The sequence below is a fragment of the Dioscorea cayenensis genome, unplaced genomic scaffold, assembly GCF_009730915.1.
Source record: "Dioscorea cayenensis subsp. rotundata cultivar TDr96_F1 unplaced genomic scaffold, TDr96_F1_v2_PseudoChromosome.rev07_lg8_w22 25.fasta BLBR01000593.1, whole genome shotgun sequence".
Taxonomy (NCBI): domain Eukaryota; kingdom Viridiplantae; phylum Streptophyta; class Magnoliopsida; order Dioscoreales; family Dioscoreaceae; genus Dioscorea; species Dioscorea cayenensis.
This window is the reverse complement of record NW_024086984.1, coordinates 60,350-82,187: the sequence shown is the minus strand read 5'-3', so window position 1 is coordinate 82,187 and position 21,838 is coordinate 60,350. Positions and strand designations below refer to the sequence as shown.

At 33.8% G+C, this 21,838-nt stretch overlaps 4 protein-coding genes across 4 annotated transcripts; 2 read left to right on the top strand and 2 right to left on the bottom strand.

Annotated features, from left to right (window-relative positions):
• Positions 1 to 3,103: 3,103 nt before the first annotated feature.
• LOC120254724 (protein FAR1-RELATED SEQUENCE 5-like) lies at positions 3,104 to 4,000 on the top strand. The gene has a single exon (XM_039262771.1). The coding sequence runs from the start codon at positions 3,104 to 3,106 to the stop codon at positions 3,998 to 4,000; it is 897 nt and encodes a 298-aa protein (XP_039118705.1).
• Positions 3,848 to 4,580, top strand: LOC120254721. The gene is made up of 2 exons (XM_039262768.1): positions 3,848 to 4,330; positions 4,426 to 4,580. The coding sequence occupies exons 1-2, from the start codon at positions 4,018 to 4,020 to the stop codon at positions 4,434 to 4,436; spliced, it is 324 nt and encodes a 107-aa protein (XP_039118702.1). The 5' UTR covers positions 3,848 to 4,017; the 3' UTR covers positions 4,437 to 4,580.
• A 12,383-nt stretch (positions 4,581 to 16,963) lies between these two features.
• LOC120254723 (disease resistance protein RPS2-like) lies at positions 16,964 to 18,799 on the bottom strand. Its single transcript, XM_039262770.1, has 2 exons — positions 17,606 to 18,799; positions 16,964 to 16,984 (listed from the first exon to the last, which is right to left on the bottom strand). Exons 1-2 carry the CDS (start codon positions 18,797 to 18,799, stop codon positions 16,964 to 16,966), a joined length of 1,215 nt encoding a protein of 404 aa, XP_039118704.1.
• Positions 18,800 to 19,407: 608 nt separating this feature from the next.
• Positions 19,408 to 19,872, bottom strand: LOC120254722 (probable disease resistance protein At1g52660). Its single transcript, XM_039262769.1, has one exon. The coding sequence runs from the start codon at positions 19,870 to 19,872 to the stop codon at positions 19,408 to 19,410; it is 465 nt and encodes a 154-aa protein (XP_039118703.1).
• Positions 19,873 to 21,838: the final 1,966 nt, after the last annotated feature.

The window sequence follows — 21,838 nt, the reverse complement described above, 5'->3', positions numbered from 1 at the left end:
GGTTGGTGGACTTAGACATGTTAAAATATATTTACCATATATCTTATGAAATCATCAAATGAAACATGCATGTTTCACCTTTATGTCTTTCCCAGAGAAATATGAAAGTTGCTTTTTTTTTTTAGCCAAAAATCCCACTCATGTTCAGATGTCATGTGGTCTTACTGGCACCTTCCATGTCACATATGCCCATCATTCTGATTGCTTTGTCTGCTGGTATATATCAAGGTTGAAGCCAAATTCATTTACCAATGTTCTATAAGAAACAGGGGCTGGTTTAGGGGGTTGTACCTCCATGAGTGAGATTTCTGGCAGTTTTCGTTTCAACTTAGTTATCTCTTTTAAAAATTTCATTGCCTTTTAATTAGTCCAATTAAATATATGAACACGTTGAATTTGCTGATTAATTCAACATTTGTATGTATATGAATATTCAACATATAAGTAGGTTAATGCAAGACTTATTTTCTTCTTAAACATCAAGGTATTAATCTCTTGCATACACGTCCGTCCCAATGCAAAATACACTGATAATTAATGAATAAATAAATATATAGATAAAGGGTGGCCATTGGATTCATATTTTTTTATTTAAGTTTTTTTCCTTATACCTTATGTTAGTTATTGCATATATACTATAAAATCAACGTTGCATGTACCATCTTGAAAATCTTTTTCTTTTGTCAGTATATATATACCTCGCTTATTCAATTCCTGATCCTTTTTTATTATTTTTAATTAAACCTATAGAAATATATATATATATATATATATATATATATATATATAGGAAATTCATCAACTATGTATGTCCTTAGAATTGAATTCTAAGGATGTTTGTTACAACCGTCTGATTTATCATCGAACGGTTGGATTAAGTTGATGAAAACCAGCTCTTCTCTTTTCCCATGTGATGAAAATCAGCAACCAGCTCTTCTCTTTCCCATGTGCTGCTAGTGCTTCTCTTCTCATCTCCATATTTCTATCCACTAAAGCAACCAATTCTTCTCTTTCCCATGTGTTGCTAGTGTTTCTCTTCTCATCTCCATATTTCTCTCCACTAAAGGAGCCAGCTCTTCTCTTTCCCATGTGTTGTCAACGCCTAGGTCACCGTCCGGTTGTCGCCGCTGCTCCGTTCATCACAACTTCAAACTGTGCCTCGTGATCCTGCCCAGAGACTTGTCTTGCCAGCACCGAGGTCGCCAGCTTCCTTTCCTCTTTCCCCTGCAGCTTCCTTTTCTCTTTCCCTTGTCCTGCCAGCACCAAGGTCGCCGTCCGGTTGTCGTCGCCACTCCGTTCATCATAGCTTCTCCTCTCTTTCCCCTGTGCTGCCAACGTCCAGGTCTGATTATCTTTTTGAGATTGAGCTCTTTAAATTGTTGGGTTTTTTGTTTGTCGGAGCCACCAGAGAACCTATATGAGATGTTTATTACCATATTTATTTTTGTCCATCTTCATGCAACCAGAAATAGTACACCAATTTATCTTATGAAAGGCTAGCATGAGATTATTAATCAAACAAACAATAAATTAATACATAATTCAAAGACATGGACTGATTTGTTAAATGAATTCTGGTTTATCAATGTTTGGGAAGAATGTTTGATTGATTTATGTATGATTATCTGTGTTCTTTATTTTTTATTGTTCCAGGGACGAAAAGGGTTTTCCCCCTCTTTTAAGAGCTAATTAAGAGATGGATGCTACCATTAAACATCTATTGTTAACATAATGCCTATTAGCTTTACTTGAAAAATAAATAAATAATTGTTTGCATGCATAATAACTGATATGATCTTTTAATTATTAATCAAATGAAACAAATGTTTGATTAGTGTTTATTTTGAGGTTTTGAATCAACATAACTAATGTTCATTAAATATGATGATTTAATTAGTACTCAATTACCATTATAAATTTTCATTTGGTCTTATCTACAACAATCAATGTGGAAAATGATAAGTAACAACAACTAATCCCATTAGTTATATGCTTTGATATATTCTAATTTGTATTTTTATAGGATGGTGGATATCACCGATGAAATATGCAAAGATGACACTTTCTTAACATATAAGAATATGGAAATAGATCCAAATGAGCTCGAGTTATCTCAACATCAAGAAGATGGTGGTAGCCAACAACTTTTACATGGACAAGAATTGGCAAAGAGTGCACAGTCTCAAAATGAAGCGACATTGAAAAGAATTCCATTTGTTGGTATGGAGTTCCACGATGAGGATGAAGCATTTCGATTTTACTTGGATTATGCAAAGTCTAGAGGTTTTGGGATAAGAAAAGGGCACATGTATCGTTCGTCTCAGTCTCAATTAATTACATACGCAGACACTTTGTTTGTGATAAAGAAAGAAGCAAAGTGTATGAAAGACAAAAGGCAACTAGAGAAAAATGTTCACAGACGAAGAGATACAAGGACAAATTGCCAAGCTCGGATGGTAGTGTCAAAAATGAAGAGTGGACTGTGGACTATAAAAACCTTTGGTGATGCACATAACCATGATTTACTAACTAGTCCCTCTAAGGTGATGAAGATGCCTCATCGCCATATTAGTGATACATGTAGAAGTTTGATGGAGGCATTGCATAAAAGTAGAGTGGGACCGAGCCAAATGTCTCGAATATTAAATGAAACACTTTCAAATATGGGGTCTGCACAAATTACTCGAGAAGATTGTTCAAATCATCTAAGGGCAGTTCGAAGTAATAATATTGGGAAAGAATGCATGGCTATTGTAAAGTTTTTCAAGGAAAAAAAACTCAATGATGATTTTTTTTTTTCTTTGATATGGATCTTGATGAGTTTGGCCAAACTAGATCTGTTTTTTGGGCAGATGGAAGATGTAGAATGGCATATTCAGAATTTGGAAATGTTGTTGTTTTTGATACCACTTATCAAACGAATAGATTTTGCTTCCCCTTTGCTCCTTTTGTTGGAGTCAATCATCATAAGCAATCAATTTTATTTGGTTGTGCTCTAATCGCAGATGAAAAAGAAGAAAGCTTCTTATGGGTATTTCAAACATGGATGAAATGTATGCTAGGAAAACATCCACAAACCTTTATTACAGATCAAGACTTGGCAATGGGGAAAGCTATTGCGAAAGTTTTTCCAAATTCTGGTCATCGATTGTGTTCATGGCACATTGGGAGAAATTCGATGAAGTATTTAGTAGATTTGAAGAGCAAAGAAGGCTTCCTAGGTGACTACAACAACTGGTTACACCGTAGTGCATCAATTGAAGCATTTGAGAGTAAATGGGGTGAACTTAAAGTAACATACAACATTGATGATAAACATTGGTTGAGTAAAATGTATGAAATTCGACACAAATGGTTTTTTCTATATTGGCAAAATATATTCACAGCTGGAATGACATCTACACAACGCAGTGAAAGTATTAACTCATTTTTTGATGGCTTTGTTAATTCACAAACTCCATTGGATGAGTTTGTTATGCAGTATGATAAGGCATTGTGTGCTCGACAAAATGATGAAGAAAATGAAGACTTCAAGACTTTAAACTCTATGCCTAACTTTCATACAAGTCATCCAATTGAGAGACATGCAGGAGAAGTGTATACAAGAACTGTGTTCAATATTTTCCAAGCAGAATTGCGAGAGAGTGATAGTATGCTAGCTGAACGCATTCGTGATGGGACTAATCATGGCAAATATAAAATTTGCAATCACATTGTTATATTTAGGAAAGATGGCATTGAAGATGGGGAGCCTATAGCTACATGTTCTTGTAAGAAGTTTGAGACTGAGGGTGTGTTGTGTTGTCATATATTGAAAATATTTAAAAAAAAAGAGGTTGCAAAGATTCCCAAAAAGTATATTCTTCATCGTTGGAGTATGGTTGCAAGATATCGGTCGAACGTTATGATGGTTGATACAAGTAACAATGCTTTGACACCCTTGATGAAGTGGAGTGCACAAAATATGTGTTTTCGTATGCACAGTCTATATCATCCTTAGAGATATATGAAAAAATTATGCCTAAGCTAAATGATATCTTCAAAATGGTTGGTGAATTCTCTAGTGCACAAGAACATGTCTTGCCCACGGAGCAAAGTGAGGCAAATGAGGAGATTATTGGTTCATCTTCTTTCCTTGCAACCTCAGGTGGAGATGATGCTTGTGGGTCGCACATTAGTATTCTTGATCCAAAACGTGTTAAAAGCAAAGGTCGGCCAAAAGTGAATACAAGTATTAAATCTGGGATCGATATTCAATTGTCATTACAGAAGAAAAGAACTTGCAGTAGATGTGGGAGAAAGGGTCATTACATGTCTACATGCACATTTAGTAAGACAATTTCTTTGAATTTTTATGTTAATTTAATTCTTATTATCAATTAATCATTATTGTTTGACAATGAAAAATTTTATGTGGTAATGCAGGTCAGGCCTGAGCCATATTTTTTGGAATGCTTTTGGATGTCTATTGCAGAAATTTGTGCTGAATATCTGTCTGGAATGCTTTTGGATGTCTGACTTATATTGGTCTCTTTGCTTGTGGACATTATGTTCATATTTATTTTCATGTTTTTAGTGAATTTGGGCTGAATTTGTTTATGTCAAGTTGTAATTTGTTGCAGGTACATTTGAGTTTGTGTTATATTTGGTGTCATTTTAATTTGCTGCAACTTTAACTTGTAATTTGTTTACCTGAAGAAAATATTAAGCTTTAAGTTGTTGCAGATTTTTGTTAAGCTGCAGAATTTCTTTGAATGTCTGTCTTTAGATTATTGTTAGGCCAGGGATATTTATTAAGTTGCAGAAATTTCTTAAGTTGTCTTTAATTTTTTTATTAAGCTTTAATTTGTTAGGCTGCAGAAATTTTGTTAAGTTATTGCTAGGCTGCAGAAATTTTGTTGCAGATTTTTGTTAAGCTGCAGAATTTCTTTGAATGTCTGTCTTTAGATTATTGTTAGGCTGCAGAAATTTTGGAATGTCATGTTTAAGTTGTTGCTAGGCTGCAGAAATTTTGTTAAGCTACAAAAATGGTGATCCATTATTGAATGTAAAGATCATAGTACATGGTGATCCATTACTACAGACACAATAGTGCACTTACAACATTTGCTAATTTCCATATTGTTCAGTGTGAAAGAAAATAAAAGAAAAGCTTCAAACACTTTGCCAAAGGTAGTGTATTACACAGACACTTGAGTTGTTCACAGCAGCAGTTCCATTTCCATTGTTACAAATTATATCTTGATGAATTAAAGTAGCTTTATCAGGACATTCCTTCATGAATAAGTTTTCTTCAGACCCCTTAGTCTCCGCAGCTTCATCAAGAATGCTGGAATCAGAAATGCCCATCATAACTTTGTCCGTTTAGACTCTTCGAGAAGTTTGGAAGAAAGACCATCAATTGAAATAAAAACACTATCTAATTCTTCATTAGCAGGCATTTCTATGACTTCTTTTCCCATCAGACTACAATATAGCGTGAAAATTCATCAATAAGTCAGCACATGATGGTTTGAAAACTAGAAATGAATATAAAATCATATGGCATTTTTAGATCATCAATTGTATAGTGAAAATGTACCAAATGAGCCACTCATACAGTCACACTACAACTTTCAATCCAAAATAATTCATATAAGAGGATCAACTTATATGTTTGGCAGAAAGTCTTTCCCATTATCTTATATGTCAAGAGATGATGTACATGAATCATGATAATTAATAAGTTGACAGCAATGCATTGGATCATCTTATTTATCAAAATCTGGCCAAAAGAAAAAGTAATCATACAGTTATGATGTGATAAAGAATCAAATTCTGCTGAAACATGAGGCACTCATATTTTAATTAAAATAAATCAGAAATGGATAATAAAAAAATCCATATTTGTTGGGTGTTGATATGCAAAATTTTCATCCTATAGCCTGAAAGTGGGATTCTAATATGCATTCCAATTTTAACATGCATTCAGAGCATTTTGAATAATGAACTCAAGTTGCAATATATCACAGTTCTTAGCAAAATTTAATCATCATTGGATGTTTTAGGACTGTGATGAATGTAAAACACACAGGCTAGCCAAAACTATAACAGCATAATGGTATATCACATCACCAGCAACATCATTGAACATTTCTGCTTCAATTGTACATGCTAGTAAAATACATAGTTGATGAATTTCCTTCATAAAATATATAATCTTTTGCATATGAGACCTAAAAAAGCTCATCATTTTCTCATCTACAAAATGCTATGAAATGCTTTGTATTTTGGAACATGTGATTTTGTGGCAATTAAAGTCAGGAATTTCAAATGAAATTAATATTCAAAACAACTTAATATCGCACAGTGATATAGTGCTAATGTAATTCAGCAAATGATTTCTCATACCTAAGATAATTTTGTTGACATTAAGAATTAACAGAGTGCTAATTTGTTTCCTGTATTTGTTTAAAATCGAATACCGAGAATAAAAAAAAATCAAAAGGGCAAGGAAGGCAAGTCAAAAGATTTTAACCAATTAGCTACTAATTAGTCCAAACACTGTATCCAAAACAGATGTGTTTATATTCATAGTGCTTTTGATTTTAACCATCCTGCATATCAATGATTGTAATGAAAAAGGGAGAGCTACCAGCAAGATCAAGAAAACAAAATGCACTGACAAATATTACAACCAGTATTAAGCATGGTGCTCGGCCTGCGATTTCCACTCAGCAGCCATGCAAGGTAAGAACCATCCAACCAAATGAGATCCTCGTTGCTGCTGCTGCCGCCTTTGAGGAGAATCCTGCAGTAAAATCAATGTGCCTCAATGAACACAGATCACTAGAAGAAAATAGATGAGAATGCCGCGGAAGTATTTAGGGCAAGCGGAGCCAACACAGTTGAGAACGTGAGTGGTGCCGTGACGATGTAGAGCGTCGTGGTCGCGGCCGGCGGCATCGCTGCCGAGGTAGACGTAGTCGACGATGTGTGAAAGAGAGGAGATGGAAGGGGGTGGGGGGTAAGGATGGGAACAATCATCGGAGTTGGGGCGGGGCCACTCGGTGAGGTTGGGGCGGCGGAGGGGTTGGAGAGGTGGAAGAGAAGGGCGACTAGATTTGGGAGAGTGCGCAGTCCGGTGGAAGATGGAGGTGGGTATAATCATTTTTTATTTGTGAATTAGGATTGGATTCCATCACCGTTGGATTAAAATGGACGGCTGAGAATAGCATCCATAGAATAGAACCAAAATGGTTCCATTTTACATTGACTTTAGAATATCGGTTAGGAGCTTAATGAAGAGTTTGTGGAAAATAATTTAAAGTGTGAAAAGTAGGATGAATGCGCTATTGATTACTTTAATTGTCTTCCCATCAATTATTGATGGGGCAGGTGCTAATGTAATTCAGAAATTAATAGCAGAACTTGTCCAAAATTCTAAAAAAAAAAAGAAAATGATAATTTCCATCACTTGTTTCCTATTACCATTTTTGTGGGCCCCAGCCTTGTTTCCATTCATTTGTAAGGACCTTTCAAGCCGGGATTCTTGACCTCGTTCCATTCAAACCTTGAAAACTGAGAGAAGCTTGTTCACATTATTTGGTAGCCATCTAGTTCTCACTTTCTCTCTCTCTAGAAACCTTAAAAAGGGCTGAGATGGAGCTCATTGAGCTTGCTTCTACTCTCTCTATCTCACCATCAAAGGTTGAAGCTTTTGGTCTCTTCATGATCACACTAGTTTGCTTAGTGTTTTTCGCCAAAAAGCAAGATCCTTCCAGAGCCACAAAGCATCTACTCATGCCAACCCAATCATGCGTGGCTCTTCACATGTCCTGAGTCCATGGTTCAGGAGCTCAAAGGAGACTCCTTTTGTGTTTTATTTTTGGCAATCGGTTGGGGGATGTGGCTGATGAGAAGTTGGAGTTTAACAAGATGTTCAATGATGGTATGACTAGTGATTCGGTGCTTGTTGATGATGTTGTCATTGTGACTTTCAGGGACGTGTTTTATGGGTTGAAGTCATTCGTTAAAGTTGGTGGAGGGACTGGAACTATGGCAAGAGCTATAGCTCATGTTTTTCCTTGTGATTTAAGTACACTATTCTTGATCTGCCTCATGAGATTAATACTGTGAAGGAAGCCATTAGTCTTGTTGAGTATGTTGGTGGTGTTAGGGTTTGTCTCTGTTCCTCTTGCTAACACCACTCTCTTGTTGGATAACTTCTAATACCCCAACATATAGCATGTCAAAGCCATTCTCACAGACCCCAAGAAGTTGCTTTAGTGTCGACTGGAGTCTTAGATGTTGAAGGATTCTCTTTTAGGTAAGTAATCCCCGAGAACTCATGTTTTCATTATTGGAAGAATTTCTTTTTCTTGCCAAAATTATTATCTATTATTTTATTATGATATTCCCTGCTTATTGTTATTAATCATAAAAATTATTTATTGTCGAATAGGTATTTTCATGTATTTCTGATTTGTGGCCTTAATTAGCTATAGACTTAGTATTTATGTTTTGGTATGTTATTTTTAGAATGACTACTACTTATCTTGAAATGTTAACGCATCATATATATTAGAATATTTGGTTGTAACCAGTTCCTTATTTATCTATTTGTTCGTATACGATGGGGTTACGATCATATTATGGTATGAGGATAAGATCAAAGCTCTTGAGTTAATATATAGTCGATGCTTTTATGTTTTAAAGAGTGTATGCTAATTATTGATAATATTGAGACGATGTACGATTACATTGGGCATATATGTGTTTAGAGAAAAATGTTAATGGGGGTGAATGTTAGATGTGAATACATCAAGAGAAATGTTGTACTATAACTCCGAGGCAAGGTTGAGTCTTGAATGACGAGTTTTAACTTCATCTGTCTAGTTTGGAGATCATAGCTTTTCCTTGATGGTATCCTTAATAAAATTGTGAGGTTAGCACTTGGGAAATAAATTAAATGATTTGGTGGTTTAGAGTCAATATTTCAAGGTTTATTGGGCTGGATTATTACAGATTTGAGACTTCGACATTCTATGTTCATGCATGAAATTGCTAGAATGAATTTTTAAGTTATGATAATGAGTTGAATGGGAATTGGGGCCTAAATTCGGAGGTCATAGAAGCACAATTTCCAGATGATTAAAATTGAAAAGTTGTAATGATTTCTTTGATCAATCTACCTGCAAAATTTCATGTTTATTGGATTTATAGATTATGAGTTATGACCCATTAAAAAGACTTGCACATGATGACATCTATATGCAGAATCTTCAGATTTAACATGATCTTTCTCATTCTCGGAGACTAAAATTGGGTCAAGTATTAAACAAGGAAAAGGTTCAGAATTTTCCTAAGTTACTTACTACAAAATATCTTTGCATTTGATGTTAAATTCTGGGAGTTATGCATTTTGGAATGAGACATATTAGAAGTATTGTTATGCAGAGCTTGTGAGATATAAATGTGCATAGTGATTAGTTTTTAGTAATGATTTGGGAAATTATTTATTTAATTTTGTAAGTAATTTCTGTATTTTCAGTTATTTTTCCTAAATTGGGATTATGAAATTGTATATTTCTGTTTGTTTGAATATTTGGAAAATTCATGAATATTCTGCATTTCAACCTTGAGTTTTTGTTTGAATGCTTTGGTCTCCAAATGAGCGATATGCAACCCTGTCAGTGGGGGGTTAAATCCTGATCTTGTCGATAAGTAATTTTGGGAAAGTGAGACTGCAGTTTTGCACCGTGTCCGTTCGGTGAAATAATCAACGACCACCTGGTATTCAATCTCGGGTCACCGAGGGTAAATAAATGATATCTGTTATTTTGGCTCGGATCTGTCACCGAGGATAAACAAATGACCTTTGGCACTTACAGTGAATTTGGAGACTTACTCTTGAATTTGTTATTTTTTTTGGGTTTGCCCTTTTGATTTTGAATTTCTGCAAAAACACAAATATTTGTCCTGCCTTGAAATTTTCTGTATTTTTGATATCGTATTTCTGGGTTTTGAATTCCGAATAATCATATTTGTAAATATTCTTTATTAGAATATTTCACTTTGTATTTTGTTTTGTTTAAATTATGTTTTGAAGACCTATGCTCATTTCTGGCGAATAATTATTCGCAGTTCAGAAACCCGGTATTCTTTTGATTTTAGTTATCTTGAATAGCGTTACTACTTGAGAACTATACCTCTGTTGAACCATTTATTTTGTATTTGTTTAAACTATGTTTAAACTTTGAATTATTCTTAATATCCGAAATCGAGATTCGTAAAAGTCATTGTTTTAAAAACAATTTTACGGATTACTTCATCGGGCTAGTGAGCTCATGGATTTTCTTTAAATCCTTTTTCGGATCAAAAAGTGATAGATCGCGTGGATCTTGAGAGATTGTCCGTAGTTGTTGTCTTATCCTTTTGTAAATGTTAAGTTCTTGTTATTGTGTATCCCTCAGTATTTTTGTATTTTTGGACTTCTATATCCAAGTATTGTGTACTTTGTAGAGTTTGTAATCTTGTAACTCTCGGTTGGGTTATTATAGTTTTTGCCGATCCCCGGATCGGATTTTTGAGGCCTTGCAGGGCCCTATGGGGCTCACGCCTTGTGAGTGCTGCGTCGCTTTGTCTGCAGCACCGGTCCAGTGAGCCGGGTTCGGGCGTGACAATTTTTGGTAGCGATTCTCCTTGGATTCGTGTAGGATGTTTTGTTTATTGTGTCATCTTAAATTGATTCTTTGGGTAATGTTTTCGACTGCGAGAAAGTGGACTTGGTGGGTTTTCTTTGAAATTATAGTAAGGGAAAGCCGGTGTTTATGTGGAAAAATTTGGAAGGATTCTAGCATTCTATTATAGTGGCGAGTCGAGAGGTGGAGTTTGATCCTTTGGCATCCCAATATCTGTGATGTATTGAAGTCCAAGAATTTGAATAGATATTAACTTGTTTTGGAAGACGTTATTTGTAACTTGTAAGTTTCCTACCATGGCATCTAAACCTCTGCATGGATCCGGGCAGAGGAAGTTTTATATATCCCATACTTGCGAGAAAAATATCTGTCTCGGGCCAACAATTCTTGTGTCATCGAGTCTATAATCATGATTATATTAAATATTAATCATTTGGTTTACATCACTCATTTAGTTGTTTTAGGTGTTCATTATTTGCTGACCTGTATATTGCTATGAATTGTTTCTTTTTTTTTTCAAATATGTGTGTGTCTTTCCAGTCTCATTAGATTTCATAGAAACCTATGTTAAAAAGTGAGTTTACCTCAACTTTTTTTGATCATTGTTTACCTTAACTCTTTCAATCATACCTCTTGGGCCCAATCAAAAACTAGTCCTACTTTGTTTCAAAAATGTATTTAAATGTGTTGTTATCTACATAAGCTTGAATAATTACACTCGTAGGATATCCATACCCTTGTTTTCATTCTAAAACTTAGTTTGTCTAATGCTTATGTGTATAGGCATGCTTTTCTTTGTAGTTTTTGTTAGTGTTGTCACTATGTTGACTCCTTTGATCGGGATTGGTTACTTGTGTTAATTGGTTCATTGGTTATGCTTCCAGTTAGAGCCAAGAGGCCCTTATAAATTATAAGTATAACCCTTTCCTAAGAATACTTGGTCAAAAATATCCGCAAGTTCAAGTTGTACCTTTGGCCATAGCATCATCCTTAGTTTTTCCTTTATGCAGTGTGATCTATTTGGGAAGCCAATAGATATAATCTAATGTTACATACGAGACATCCATGCCAAACAAATTTATTTACATGTATGTTTGAGAAAGCCAACCTTTTATAAATGTTGCAATAGAATAATAAATGGATATCATCCTTAATTTTCTTGATCAATCAGTTATTTTATTAGTTTGCATTGATGCATTCCGATGTCAATGTCATGTAGGTCTCGTGATTTTGGTCTCGCAAGGTTAGAGCACGTGAACTTTTTTTAATCATCGAAGTCAACCGACGAGATCTAGTCTTTGCTCTACTACATTTAGGAAATTATTTTTTCTAGATTGTCGAGTTTCTCTCATTCAACTCTCGGAATCTCTGTCCTTATTCTGCTTTTAGCTGAATGGATGGCACCGAGTTGTTGCGAAATGAACCATCAAATGAGAAGTGAGTTTCCTATATTAGAACTCTGTACAAGAGAGCTGTGACAATGGGTAATAAGATGGAAACAGACACAACCTGAGGAAACGTAGTAAACTAATAAAGAACTAACAAGTTAAACACAACATATGATAAATTCAAAATGAATTAGCTATATTTTTGCTTCATTATAGAATTATCTATGATATATCTATAGTTATCTATTGATATGCTTATCTATAGTTACACTTAAGCACCTTATAATTTCCTAGAGATTAATTTGGCATTCATTGATGTGTTTGTTAACTTGAGCCGTTCTCTTGTGATATGCTTAACACCTTCAATTGTCCTTCTCTATTCAACATCTCATATATATATATATATATGCATGGCCTCCACTTTTGGAGTGATAGTATGCAAACCCGGCAACTCGAGGATGCCTTGGTCGGGTATGAACCCAATGTAGGTGGTTGGTGCTCGTTGGCTTCCAGATCGCCGTCTAGAGATCCCAAGAGAGGTCTCATGGCCAAAATAATTTGGCAAAGTCGTGGCAAAAAGTAAGCACACTATATTATTAACAATATGAACTGCTCATACACAACATCTTAGTTTTTTTGATATATTTATATATACAAATGTATTATAGAATTGTGCTAACTCTGTTTTTGTTCTCAACTTTTGCCTTCTATGAAATGAACATGCAGAGATCCAAACTTGCGGCCTTCCTGCAGCATCTCACAACAGCTCTTAAGTCTTTATAGCTGCTTGTTGTCCCTCGCTATGAAGATGCGCAAAACCCACCTTTGGCACAAGAAATACCAGTAAACACAACGCCTTGAACATACTAAACGGTAAACAAGCTAAGAGTATCCATCCATTTATTACTTTTTCTAGCATTTAGTAGTGCTCTTAAATCAGGAGATGTGAAAGTAATGCTAGTTTAGTTTGGCTTTTGGGCAAGAACAAAAAGTAATGCCCACTTGGCCTGTGTTTTTTTGTTTTTCCTTGTGGAGACTGTACATGAATGCTCTTTATGTCTATTTAGTATATATTGGCTTGTAGGAGTTTCTTAGGGTGTTTTCTTTGCTTTGTGCCCAATTGAAAACCAGGGACATTATATAGACAAAAATGGGAAGACCCTATGGTCGGTTGTGAGGAAAGGGAGTGGCTGCCGGGTTGAGGTGTAATTAAGTTGTGTAAATAATAATGATGATACTTTGAGTTATTGAAGAATGTGGTCTAGATTCCATTTCCGAATGAAATGAAAAAAACAGCATATGACATTGTTATATAGGTGCCTGCAGTAGTGTTGCTGGAATTAAATTTATATATGAAACATTGGATGTTCTTGCTGTGCCATTTGATTTATGAATATTTTCATCTGACAATGGTTTCTATTAAGCTCCATGCAAACTTATGCACTCGCTCTACTTGCTTTTCATTGTTGTGTTTTGTCAAAAATGTTTGTACCTTCGGTATTCAAGGAAAAATTAAAAAACAGGAAAAATCGCCAAGCAATGGAAAGGTCTTGTAAATTTATCATCCGTCCAAAAATAAATTGAGAGTGTTACAAAATGAAAAACCTCGGGCAAAATGGTTAAATAAAGATTTGGAGAATGGAAGTGACATTTGATAGCTAGGGATACATCAATCTTTAATGATCGGACAAGTGATGAATTCCGTTTGAGAAAAAAACTAGTCAATGTGTGATGAGCAATTCGATCATATAATAAATATTGATGAGTCTGACATAATCTTTCAGCAAATCCAAATTTCGCCTTTACGATTATTCACTCAATCAAAGGTATGCCTTGCCAAACTCATACTATCTTGTTCCCTAACCTCGAATTCAACAAAGATTAGCTAAATCAAAGCTTTTGATTGATCGTCGAGTTGTTGGATCTTCAAGAGATCGATGACCCAGCTCTTGTTATCCTCAAGTTGTTGAATACTTGCTATTCTCAAGGAGGGTCCATGTGCTTCATTCCCACTAGCAAGCTAGCAACACATTTGCCCACACCTGCAGAATAAGAAAATAAATAAATAAATAAATAACATAGAAAAAAATAAATAAACAATATATCATAACACCCTTATTAGAAATGTGTCATGAATATCTAAACAAAATCATTCAACTCTAGATAGACAAAACAACATAAAATTGTGATAGAAACATCACCTTATCATAAACTGTTGTAACAAAAGACCCAATGCTTCTTTAGTATTCCGGTATTAAACTTTTGATCCTCAAACAAGTTTGCCTTGGCTTGATGTGTATAATCTTGCTATCACTACCGAATAGATAAAAGAATCTCCATGCATCTTGATCTCAATGAAAACTCTTTTCCGAAGTTCCAAAGCCTCTTTTTTCATAAATAGCTTTACCAACCATAGCAACACATTTATCAATTAACACCTTTTTTTGCTTTTGTTTTGCTCTTAACGTGCCAAAAGACGAAGAGAGAGAGAAAAATACCAAAAATCACAATAGTAACACCAAAAAACAAAGTTAGGTATGAAAAACCCCTCATTTTAGACCATTCTGCACATTAACAAAAACTAAAGGCTTTCAAAGTTTGACAAAGTCCACAATTAATCCTTAGCAATATGCAAGTGAAAATGACAAATAAACAATATTTTACATATATATATATATATATATATATATATATATATATATATATATATATATATATGCTTCCAACATGCTAACAAAGCACAACTTACTTGAAAATATAGTTTGAATGAAAGATACAACCCAACGATTAATGTCTTCAATTGATCAACTTTCAAGCCAGACTTAACTTAGAAAAATACAAAAAAATAATAATAGTAAACAAACCTCAAACTTGGAAACCAAATAATAATGTCTTCACACTGGCATAAATAAAAATCAATCAAAGTGTACAGATTTGAGAAGTAAACCAAAAACAACACTAGCAATTCGAGCAAAATTGCACGAGAAATTTGGTAGATCACCGATTAATCGCGAAGAGAAGTTGTAGTTCTGAGACGCTTTAGAAGATGTAAAAACCCTGAGAAATTAAGGACCTGTCAAATGGATGACATGATTTCTCAATGTTATAAGTTGCACATTGAATCTGAAAATAAAAAAAAAAAATAAGAAAAGAACATTTTTCCAATTAATATTGATCTTACTTGGTTTGAGCATGAGATGATTTCTAATTTGTGCAAACTAAAACAAAGAAAACTCAAAGACCTTTCATTCACTTCAACTAATTGTTCATGCATTTGGGCTACTCTCAATCTGCAAAGACAAGAATATTTAGCAAATTAATCATTTTTAATAATATTAATGTTCCTAGTTTAAATTACATAATTGCGCATATACTTCCATGCTTCAAACAATGTCTATGCGTTTAGTAATAATAATCCAATTCTTGGTGTTATAATGGTGCGTATTGATAAACTATATATAGTAACATTCAAACATGACAATAAGGTAGGGAAAGGGGCATATGATTAATAGATGCCCCTTCCAAAGTGCGATCTTATAAAGTTAATTAATAGATGCCCCTTCCAAAGTGCGATTGATTTGGCGCAGGATTGTTAGGCCATCTCCAACCCTATAGCAAATTTGGCGTTTTAACCCAGATTTGGCGCATGATTAACTCAAATCAATCGCCAAATTTGAGAAACGCTACAGTGACGTGCAAGAAGTTGCACGTCACTGTAGCAACGTTATTTGTTTATTTATTTGTTTTTTTAAATTTTACTTTTGAGTTTATTTTTTTTCTTCAATCTGCAGTTTATTTTTGTTTTCATTTTTAATTTTCAATTTATTTTTTTTATATTTCAGTTTTAATTATCAGTTTAATTTTTTAATTTTTAATTTTATTATTTATCTTTTTTGGTTTTTAGTTTTAATTTTTAATTTTTTATCTTTTTTATTCTTTTCTTGTTTTTCAAATTTAATTTTTAGTTTATTTTTTCTTTTTTATTCTTTTTTATTTTTTTATAAAATTTATATATATAATTTTATATTTTAATTAAATAAATACAACTAAAGAAAGTTGAAGTAGATGGGTCTAATAATCCTGGCATGTTATCGCTACTTCCACCAATATTTCCAAAAAAATATCATTAAACATGTTAGATCCGTATGGGGATGGTTGTTGAAAAATGTCCTCTTTCTCAGTAAAATTTCTGTTGTTGCTTGTATACAAGCACGCATATTTGGATCACCTATAGAATTCAAGTCTCGTGATCAAAAATTTTGTCTTCATATCTCATTTGTTGAAGAGCAAGATTTTTGTTCTCAGATTTCTAAGAACATTTGTCGATCTCGCATTAGTCTCTCTCTAACATCTCTATAATCTTGAGTTATCATCTTTTAAACGACTAATAGAAGATGCTACTATGCAAAATGACAAAAGATAATTAAAAAGCTTTGTGTGTTATTTTTAGTTTTTAATAATGTGTTGTTTTCACCGATGGTGCTTGTTTGTATGTTATGTTTTTATTAATTAATTAATGTAATTTAATGTTTGTATTTATATTTGTAGTTTATCAATCATATTTTATATTTAATAAATATTTATAAAAAATATCAAAAATATATTTTTAAATAATATAATAATTAAATTCAATGGTTAAAAATTGAAAAAAATTAAAGATGCTTAAATTTATTACTAGCATAAATATAAAAGTGTGAAGTGAGAAGAATATTCTTAAAATATTCTATTTTAGAGTTAGAAATAGAGATGATGCTGGTCTGAGAAACTTCCACCGTAGGTTCGTATTTTTCATGCATCAAGTCGCCAAAATATGAGTTTTTGGGCTCGAGATAACTTTTTAGATTTGAGCTATCATAGTTGTCTAGATGGACACTTCCATTCTTCAAACAATGTCTAGTCTTCATCAATCTCATCCTGCAAAGTCAAAAATATTCAACAAATTAATCATTTTTAATAAGTTAATGTCTTTTTTTGTTTCAAAAAGTAAGCATGTTTCTGGTGCACCTTCGTATGTGTCCGGTCGTTACAATCTCTTATACATTGTCACCTATTAGTAAAAAAAATAAATAAATAAATTAGCATGTTAGTTCTTTTTAACATAATAATAATAATAATAATAATAATAATAATAAACAATGTCCATGCATTTAATAATAATCCAATTATTATTATTGGTGTTATAATGGGTGAATATTGATAAACTATATATAAACTAACATTCAAACATGATAATAAGGGAGAAGGCATACATATGCCCGATTAATAAATGCCCCTTCCAAAGTGCAATTCTATTGAGTTATTTATGCAGATTTAATGAATTTTAAAGCTCCTTATATATATATATATATATAAAGAACTCAGCATGAATAGTAAAAATGAATTCTATAAATTTTTTTTTAAAAAAAAATCATTATGTTATAGCGATTGATTAATGAATAGAGAATTATATTAAAAACTTGTTTTAACATTCATGAATCCACAGTGCATATGAAGAAATTGGAAATAATAAAAGAAAGCATGAAACTAATTAATTACCCTACTGAAATTTGGCTGAAGGTGAGATGGGATGGTGGCATCATCCCATTCTAAGCTTTCCCACCATTCTCTCTCACAATCAATGTATATAATTCTTTGATTGTTGTTGTTAATGCCACTCTTGAATGGTAACTTCTTCAGATTAAGACATTGACGCACTGTCAGATCTTTAAGTTGAGGGAATTCCCATGCAAAATTGCTTATGCTCACTAATTTTGGTAGCTTAGTTATCTTTAGAAATTCCAATGCAGGGAATGTTGGGCGGTGTTCTGAGACTTCTTCTTGTTGGATTTCTCTCTCCTCCATGTAAACCAATGTTTCTATCTCTGCACAATCTTCTACTATAAGGCATGAAAGTCGAGGGAAATCCAATTCAAAATTGCTTATGCTCACTAATTTTGGTAGATTAGTTATCTTTAGAAATTCCAATGCAGGGAATGTTGGGCGGTGTTCTGAGACTTCTTGTTGTTGAATTTCTCTCTCCTCCTCCATGTAAACCAACGCTTCTATCTCTTCACAATATCTTATATATAAATAAGATAGACATGGGAGATGCAGGATCCAAGCTAAATTATCCAAATTACATCCTACTATATATAACTTCCTCAACACATGAAAAAATTCTTGCGGCGATAGATTTGTCCAAATAACATTCTGCAGTTTTTTAACATGCCAGATTTTGAGCTCATTGAGATGACACCCATTTCCATTCATCACAAGCACCTCAAGCTTTCGGCAAAAACTAATTTCTAGTTCCTGCAAGAACCCATGATCTTTGCAGCTTAAAGTATCAAATGAAAGAGAGATCAAGTTATCCACATTGGCTAGATAAAGCCGAGTAGTTGGCAAACATGAGAGTTGTTGGAGAACCTCTTCTGATACTACACGCATTCCTATGGCTTTGATGTGTTTTTTCAATTTCTTTAATTGTGCCAGGTCTACCCACCCTGATGGAAATACGTCAATGATCTTCAACTTTTGTAATATTGACATGAGACCATCCTCTACCTTGCCCAGCCTTGTATTTCTGCATATTAAATATTGCAATTTCTTCAATTTTACCAACTCCTCTGGAAGTGATGAGATCTGTGTGTTTGAAATGTTTAGGTATTGTAAATTAACTAAACATTTGATGTCCTTTGGGAGCTCTTCGAGACCAGTGTATGAAAGATCCAAATATGTCAAATTTGGCATCTGTCTGAAAAATTCTTAGGGAATATTTTTCAAATGATAACAATCATGTATCATTAAACACAACCAATCAGAACACTGAGACAAAATTGGCAAAAATTCTTCAAGCATATTTTTGGTACAAGAATTAAATTTTATAATCAATCGGTTCGCGGATCTCCAATTCTCTGCATTGATTGAAGAAGAGACATTATATGTTTTCACTATCCATTTATTCATGTTCCTCCCACAGTCTAATGCTATCCACATTGCCATCTCATAAATTACATCATGTAAGCTCACAACATCATCATCAGAAGACAATAAATATGATTCCTCTAGAGTCTTAAGGATATTTTCTCTTGTGCCATAAGCTTCTTGTAAATTGTCAAAATCACCAATCAAGCCTAATCCCATCAAAAAAACTCCTACAATTTCATCTTTAGATTGTCCTCGCAGCATGCAAATAGATAAGAAACACCCTTGAAATCATTAGTTAGATTATCATAACTGAATTTCAAAAATTGGAAGTAATGATTCCTGCACACCTTGAACTACTTCAGTGCCTGAATTCTTTATTGAGTTCAAAGTAAATTTCAATCTTGGACAGATTTTTTTGTTTGACATGGCCTTTACCAACCACTTTCAGAGCAAGTGGCAAACCACCACACTTCTCCATCACCTGCCATGCTATTTCTTTTCAACTTTTCGTCTGACTCAATAACAGCTAGATTTACATTGTCCTTGAAAAGATCCCATGCTTCATCTGATTCCAAGCATTCCACTTTGATGGTATTTTCTCCTGCACCCATCTTGGCACATACATCTTCAGATCGAGTAGTGAAAATCACTTTGTGTTTGTATTGTTTGGTGGAATTATCATCGCTATAAGGATGGGGAATTCCAAGATCAATAAGATCCACTTCTTCCCATATATTATCCAAGAGCAATACAAAGTTGCTAATTTTTAAAACATTGAAGATGCCTTCTTTACCAGCAGAAGATTCCAAATTCAACCTTTCAACAATCTGTTTTCGAAGTTCTTCCAACTGAATACCCTTTGAAGCTTCGATAAATAACACACGATCGAATCCCATGTTCGCATCACCTGACAATGACTGCCTGATTTTTCAAGAGTGTGGTCTTGCCTACACCCCCCATGCCCCATATGCCAATTATACCAACTCTTTCATCTTCCAGATAACTGCGAGCAATATCAACATTGGACCTGATTTTTTCCCCCACTGTTATATATGATTCAGGGACTGGTTTAGGCGGTGGTATGTTGGTAAATTTGATTTCTGGTTGTTCTGCTTTCAACTGATTTATCTCCCCTTTCAATTTGAATGCATTCCTGCCAATCTTATACCTTTGAAAAACAATTTAGAGAATAAGAGCCTCCTGGAACACAATTACCTTTGCGATATTCATTCAATAATTGTTCTACTTTATTATCCTTTTCTCCAACCTGTTCAAAACCAATTCAAATGGTGTAATTAGAAATCTTTGTGGGAATAACTACTTTTTCTATAATATAACAAACTGAAAAAGCACAAACATAAAAATTCTATGATGTAATAATATATATTATCTTGATTTAAAAAAATAACAAAATTAAAAAAAAAAAGTCATTCTATAGTTATTATAGAAGAAGCTTTACATCGCGAAGCCATTGTTGAAGTTGATGTTGATCATCAAGCAGTTTCCCGTCGTTGAAGATCATCGCTTTTTAAAAATCCAACTTCTGGCCGTGAGTTGTTCCATGGCGTTCTTCAGATCATCAATTTTCTCTTTGGTGCGGAACACATAGCTAATATCCTGACGCTTAACATAGGTTTGCATGCAAGAACACAAACAACTCACTGGATCCTGCATATTTCTCAAAATCAATACAAGGATTGAAAACACAGAACCAAGCTCTCTCTCTCTCTCTCTCTGTCAAGCTAAATACATATGTATATAGTCACCCTCACAAGACACTGTTATGATTTATGAGTTCTTGCAAATAATGGTATTCAAACTTGATCCTCAAATCTAAAAAAAAATTTAAATAATAAATTGTTCCTTCAGTCTTATTATAACTGAAAAAATAGAACACACATGTGCTTGACCTCTAGTTTTATCATTTTAAAAATAAAATACGCATGTGTTGTTTTATAACTTTAAAATAATAAACTCAATAGTACATAGTACACACGTGCTTTGTCAGTCCGTTTTTATGACGCTTTTAAAACATGGCAGTGAGTCATTAATGTGCTTGCTGGATTATCTTGGTTTGCGCTCATGTATTATTTACTGTTGGAGGTTTTCATAATAAATCATTAACTTTGGATGTTGTTTAGTTAGAAGAAAATTTTTATTTAATTTTTTATCACATTATCAAAATTTAACTTGAAGATGAGAAAAATAAAGATACTATGATTAAAAAAAACCAAAATAGATAAATAACAGAGCTATTTTTAAGAGAAAAACTACTCAGCATATGAGTATATGGAAAAGTAGAATTAAATTAAATCTTAAAAAAAACAGAACTAATGCTCACTTTTTCACCCAAATCGCACAATGCATAAAAAGCTGAAGCCGTCTCAATGCCTTTTTTTTAAAAAAAATAAAAATAAAAAGTATTAATTTTTTGTCTGACCAAATGTTCCCTCGCCTCGTGATGAGAACTCCACCTTAATCCTTGGCTCCTTGCAATCGTCCGTTCCTTCACGTGATTGCATCTCCACTGATTCCTACAATTCAAAATGTTTGTTTTAATCAAACCTCGAGATGAGATCACAACTGATCGCTGTATTCCTCGAGATCAGCTCCTGATCATATCCCCCTCATCTCGCTTGGATCAGATGCCCCGTGATGGCCACTCTCCTGATCTTGGTCTTCCATCTCACAGGAATATCATGCATCGAGATAAGCATTCCCCTGATCCTCCATTAGTTACTGATCTAACTCCTAAGGATCAGCAACAAACAGATTCTTCTGATCCCACATTTCGGAAGGCACTTTTTGCCTCGTGATTCACATCAATCTCGATCTGAATCAGATCTCAAACCAGAAAGCACC

What these genes read in the sequence shown, in the direction of transcription:
- LOC120254724 (XM_039262771.1), top strand. Translation starts at nt 3,104, where the DNA reads ATGGGGAAAGCTATTGCGAAAGTTTTTCCAAATTCTGGTCATCGATTG.
- LOC120254721 (XM_039262768.1), top strand. Translation starts at nt 4,018, where the DNA reads ATGCCTAAGCTAAATGATATCTTCAAAATGGTTGGTGAATTCTCTAGT.
- LOC120254723 (XM_039262770.1), bottom strand. Translation starts at nt 18,799, where the DNA reads ATGCCAAATTTGACATATTTGGATCTTTCATACACTGGTCTCGAAGAG. An exon ending in TTCAGCCAAATTTCAGTAGG is followed by an intron (nt 16,985 to 17,605) that starts GTAATTAATTAG and finishes TTGACTTTGCAG; the next exon opens with GATGAGATTGATGAAGACTA.
- LOC120254722 (XM_039262769.1), bottom strand. Translation starts at nt 19,872, where the DNA reads ATGGGATTCGATCGTGTGTTATTTATCGAAGCTTCAAAGGGTATTCAG.